Here is a 6,000-nt window from a genome sequence, read left to right as displayed (position 1 = left end):
AGGGGTGGAGCGGGGGTCTCCTCTATACATTATATATGAGGGGTGGAGCGGGGGTCCCCTCTATACATTATATATGAGGGGTGGAGCAGGGGTCCCCTCTATATATTATATATGAGGGGTGGAGCGGGGGTCTCCTCTATACATTATATATGAGGGGTGGAGTGGGGTCTCCTCTATACATTATATATGAGGGGTGGAGTGGGGTCTCCTCTATACATTATATATGAGGGGTGGAGCAGGGGTCCCTTCTATATATTATATATGAGGGGTGGAGCGGGGGTCTCCTCTATACATTATATATGAGGGGTGGAGCAGGGGTCCCCTCTATATATTATATATGAGGGGTGGAGCAGGGGTCCCCTCTATATATTATATATGAGGGGTGGAGCGGGGGTCTCCTCTATACATTATATATGAGGGGTGGAGCGGGGGTCTCCTCTATACATTATATATGAGGGGTGGAGCGGGGTCTCCTCTATACATTATATATGAGGGGTGGAGCGGGGGTCTCCTCTATACATTATATATGAGGGGTGGAGCGGGGGTCTCCTCTATACATTATATATGAGGGGTGGAGTGGGGTCTCCTCTATACATTATATAGGAGGGGTGGAGTGGGGTCTCCTCTATACATTATATATGAGGGGTGGAGCGGGGGTCCCCTCTATACATTATATATGAGGGGTGGAGCGGGGGTCTCCTCTATACATTATATATGAGGGGTGGAGTGGGGTCTCCTCTATACATTATATATGAGGGGTGGAGCGGGGGTCCCTCTATATATTATATATGAGGGGTGGAGCGGGGGTCTCCTCTATACATTATATATGAGGGGTGGAGCGGGGGTCTCCTCTATACATTATATATGAGGGGTGGAGCGGGGGTCCCTCTATACATTATATATGAGGGGTGGAGCGGGGGGTCTCCTCTATACATTATATATGAGGGGTGGAGCAGGGGTCCCCTCTATACATTATATATGAGGGGTGGAGCGGGGGTCCCTCTATACATTATATATGAGGGGTGGAGCGGGGGTCCCTCTATACATTATATATGAGGGGTGGAGCGGGGGTCTCCTCTATACATTATATATGAGGGGTGGAGCGGGGGTCCCCTCTATACATTATATATGAGGGGTGGAGCGGGGGTCCCTCTATACATTATATATGAGGGGTGGAGCGGGGGTCCCTCTATACATTATATCTGAGGGGTGGAGCGGGGTCTCCTCTATACATTATATATGAGGGGTGGAGCGGGGGTCTCCTCTATACATTATATATGAGGGGTTGAGCGGGGGTCTCCTCTATACATTATATATGAGGGGTGGAGCAGGGGTCTCCTCTATACATTATATATGAGGGGTGGAGCAGGGGTCTCCTCTATACATCATATATGAGGGGTGGAGCGGGGGTCCCTCTATATATTATATATGAGGGGTGGAGCGGGGGTCCCTCTATTTATTATATATGAGGGGTGGAGCGGGGGTCCTTCTATACATTATATATGAGGGGTGGAGCGGGGGTCTCCTCTATACATTATATATGAGGGGTGGAGCGGGGGTCCCTCTATACATTATATATGAGGGGTGGAGCGGGGGTCTCCTCTATACATTTTATATGAGGGGTGGAGCGGGGGTCCCTCTATACATTATATATGAGGGGTGGAGCGGGGGTCTCCTCTATACATTATATATGAGGGGTGGAGCAGGGGTCCCCTCTATACATTATATATGAGGGGTGGAGCAGGGGTCCCTCTATACATTATATATGAGGGGTGGAGCGGGGGTCTCCTCTATACATTATATATGAGGGGTGGAGCGGGGGTCTCCTCTATACATTATATATGAGGGGTGGAGCGGGGGTCTCCTCTGTACATTATATATGAGGGGTTGAGCAGGGGTCCCCTCTATACATTATATATGAGGGGTGGAGCAGGGGTCTCTCTATACATTATATATGAGGGGTGGAGCGGGGGTCTCCTCTATACATTATATATGAGGGGTGGAGCGGGGGTCCCCTCTATACATTATATATGAGGGGTGGAGCAGGGGTCCCCTCTATATATTATATATGAGGGGTGGAGCGGGGGTCTCCTCTATACATTATATATGAGGGGTGGAGTGGGGTCTCCTCTATACATTATATATGAGGGGTGGAGTGGGGTCTCCTCTATACATTATATATGAGGGGTGGAGCAGGGGTCCCTTCTATATATTATATATGAGGGGTGGAGCGGGGGTCTCCTCTATACATTATATATGAGGGGTGGAGCAGGGGTCCCCTCTATATATTATATATGAGGGGTGGAGCAGGGGTCCCCTCTATATATTATATATGAGGGGTGGAGCGGGGGTCTCCTCTATACATTATATATGAGGGGTGGAGCGGGGGTCTCCTCTATACATTATATATGAGGGGTGGAGTGGGGTCTCCTCTATACATTATATATGAGGGGTGGAGCGGGGGTCTCCTCTATACATTATATATGAGGGGTGGAGCGGGGGTCTCCTCTATACATTATATATGAGGGGTGGAGTGGGGTCTCCTCTATACATTATATAGGAGGGGTGGAGTGGGGTCTCCTCTATACATTATATATGAGGGGTGGAGCGGGGGTCCCCTCTATACATTATATATGAGGGGTGGAGCGGGGGTCTCCTCTATACATTATATATGAGGGGTGGAGCGGGGGTCCCTCTATACATTATATATGAGGGGTGGAGCGGGGGTCCCTCTATACATTATATATGAGGGGTGGAGCGGGGGTCTCCTCTATACATTATATATGAGGGGTGGAGCGGGGGTCCCCTCTATACATTATATATGAGGGGTGGAGCGGGGGTCTCCTCTATACATTATATATGAGGGGTGGAGCGGGGGTCCCTCTATACATTATATATGAGGGGTGGAGCGGGGGTATCCTCTATACATTATATATGAGGGGTGGAGCGGGGGTCTCCTCTATACATTATATATGAGGGGTGGAGCGGGGGTCCCTCTATACATTACATATGAGGGGTGGAGCGGGGGTATCCTCTATACATTATATATGAGGGGTGGAGCGGGGGGTCTCCTCTATACATTATATATGAGGGGTGGAGCAGGGGTCCCCTCTATACATTATATATGAGGGGTGGAGCGGGGGTCCCTCTATACATTATATATGAGGGGTGGAGCGGGGGTCTCCTCTATACATTATATATGAGGGGTGGAGCGGGGGTCCCTCTATACATTATATATGAGGGGTGGAGCGGGGGTCTCCTCTATACATTATATATGAGGGGTGGAGCGGGGGTCCCTCTATACATTATATATGAGGGGTGGAGCGGGGGTCCCCTCTATACATTATATATGAGGGGTGGAGCGGGGGTCCCTCTATACATTATATATGAGCGGTGGAGCGGGGGTCTCCTCTATACATTATATATGAGGGGTGGAGCGGGGGTCCCTCTATACATTATATATGAGGGGTGGAGCGGGGGTCCCTCTATACATTATATATGAGGGGTGGAGCAGGGGTCACCTCTATACATTATATATGAGGGGTGGAGCGGGGGTCCCTCTATACATTATATATGAGGGGTGGAGCGGGGGTCTCCTCTATACATTATATATGAGGGGTGGAGCGGGGGTCCCTCTATACATTATATATGAGGGGTGGAGCGGGGGTCTCCTCTATACATTATATATGAGGGGTGGAGCAGGGGTCCCCTCTATACATTATATATGAGGGGTGGAGCGGGGGTCCCTCTATACATTATATATGAGGGGTGGAGCGGGGGTCTCCTCTATACATTATATATGAGGGGTGGAGCGGGGGTCCCTCTATACATTATATATGAGGGGTGGAGCGGGGGTCTCCTCTATACATTATATATGAGGGGTGGAGCGGGGGTCCCTCTATACATTATATATGAGGGGTGGAGCGGGGGTCTCCTCTATACATTATATATGAGGGGTGGAGCAGGGGTCCCTCTATACATTATATATGAGGGGTGGAGTGGGGTCTCCTCTATACATTATATATGAGGGGTGGAGCGGGGGTCCCCTCTATACATTATATATGAGGGGTGGAGCGGGGGTCTCCTCTATACATTATATATGAGGGGTGGAGTGGGGTCTCCTCTATACATTATATATGAGGGGTGGAGCAGGGGTCCCCTCTATACATTATATATGAGGGGTGGAGCGGGGGTCCCTCTATACATTATATATGAGGGGTGGAGCGGGGGTCTCCTCTATACATTATATATGAGGGGTGGAGCGGCGGTCCGCACTGTCTCTATACACAGGGAGGGCTCCAGCACTTGAGGAGGTGTCTCTTGTCCTGGAGGAGGCGTCTCTTCCTCGGTCCCTTTTATTCTCTCAGGGGCCGGTGCAGTATACAGAGACCTCCCTGCACCAGAGACAGCCGGGACAGGGGGCTGGAGACACCCGGGACTACACCCGGACAGACACCTGCTGCTGCTCACAGCTCCGCACCCGCACTATCCGCACTGCTGGACCTCATGGATGTGCTGCTGCTCCTAGCCCTGCTGCCAGGTAAGAGCCGCTGCCAGACACCCGGTGCCCACAGCTATGAGTGCACGTATAGAGGCATCTTATATAGAGAGCACATCATGTATATACTGTATATAGAGGCATCATATATAGAGAGCACATCATGTATGTACTGTATATAGAGGCATCATATATAGAGAGCACATAATGTATATACTGTATATAAAGGCATCATATATAGAGAGCACATCATGTATATACTGTATAGAGAGGCATCATATATAGAGAGCACATAATGTATATACTGTATATAGAGAGCACATCATGTAGATACTGTATACAGAGGCATCATATATAGAGAGCACATCATGTATATACTGTATATAAAGGCATCATATATAGAGAGCACATCATGTATATACTGTATATAGAGGCATCATATATAGAGAGCACATCATGTATATACTGTATATAGAGAGCACATCATGTATATACTGTATGCAGAGGCATCATATATAGAGAGCACATCATGTATATACTGTATATAAAGGCATCATATATAGAGAGCACATCATGTATATACTGTATATAGAGGCATCATATATAGAGAGCACATCATGTATATACTGTATATAGAGAGCACATCATGTATATACTGTATACAGAGGCATCTTATATAGAGAGCACATCATGTATATACTGTATATAGAGGCATCATATATAGAGAGCACATCATGTATATACTGTATATAGAGGCATCATATATAGAGAGCACATCATGTATATACTGTATATAGAGAGCACATCATGTATATACTGTATATAGAGAGCACATCATGTATATACTGTATACAGAGGCATCTTATATAGAGAGCACATCATGTATATACTGTATATAGAGGCATCATATATAGAGATCACATCATGTATATACTGTATATAGAGGCATCATATATAGAGAGCACATCATGTATATACTGTATATATCTGCCATGTGCCTAAGACCAGGGACATGAAGAAGCACAGGACTATCAATCCATCTCTTATCTATCTATCTATCTATCTATCTATCTATCTATCTCATATCTATATAATGTCTATCTATCTATCTGTCTATATCTTATATCAGTCTGTTATCTATGTATGTATCTCTAATTTATGTATCTATATTTTCATCTAATTTCTTTTATTTATTTATTTCGTTTTTTTATCTATCTCATATCTATCTCATATCTATATCTCATATCTATCTATCTATTTATCTATCTCATATCTATCTATCTCATATCTATCTATCTATCTACCTATTTCCTATCTATCTATCTCATATCTATCTCATATCTATCTCATATCTATCTCATATCTATCTCATATCTATCTATCTATCTATCTATCTATCTCATATCTATCTATATATCTATCTCATATCTATATATCTATCTCATATCTATCTATCTATCTATCTGATATCTATCTATCTATCTCATATCTATCTATCTATC

General features: G+C 45.8%; 1 protein-coding gene across 1 annotated transcript in view; it reads left to right on the top strand.

Moving 5' to 3' along the window:
- Positions 1-4,345: 4,345 nt before the first annotated feature.
- The window catches only part of BCAM (basal cell adhesion molecule (Lutheran blood group)), a 90,647-nt gene continuing 88,992 nt past the window's right edge, over positions 4,346-6,000 (top strand). Inside the window, exon 1 of the mRNA XM_056543321.1 lies at positions 4,346-4,540. Within this exon, the coding sequence (XP_056399296.1) occupies positions 4,507-4,540 (34 nt within the window). The 5' untranslated portion in view covers positions 4,346-4,506. The remainder of the gene's footprint in view (positions 4,541-6,000) is intronic.

Source organism: Hyla sarda, chromosome 10 (genome assembly GCF_029499605.1).
Source record: "Hyla sarda isolate aHylSar1 chromosome 10, aHylSar1.hap1, whole genome shotgun sequence".
In the NCBI taxonomy this organism is placed as follows: domain Eukaryota; kingdom Metazoa; phylum Chordata; class Amphibia; order Anura; family Hylidae; genus Hyla; species Hyla sarda.
This window is presented reverse-complemented; position numbering and strand designations above follow the sequence as displayed.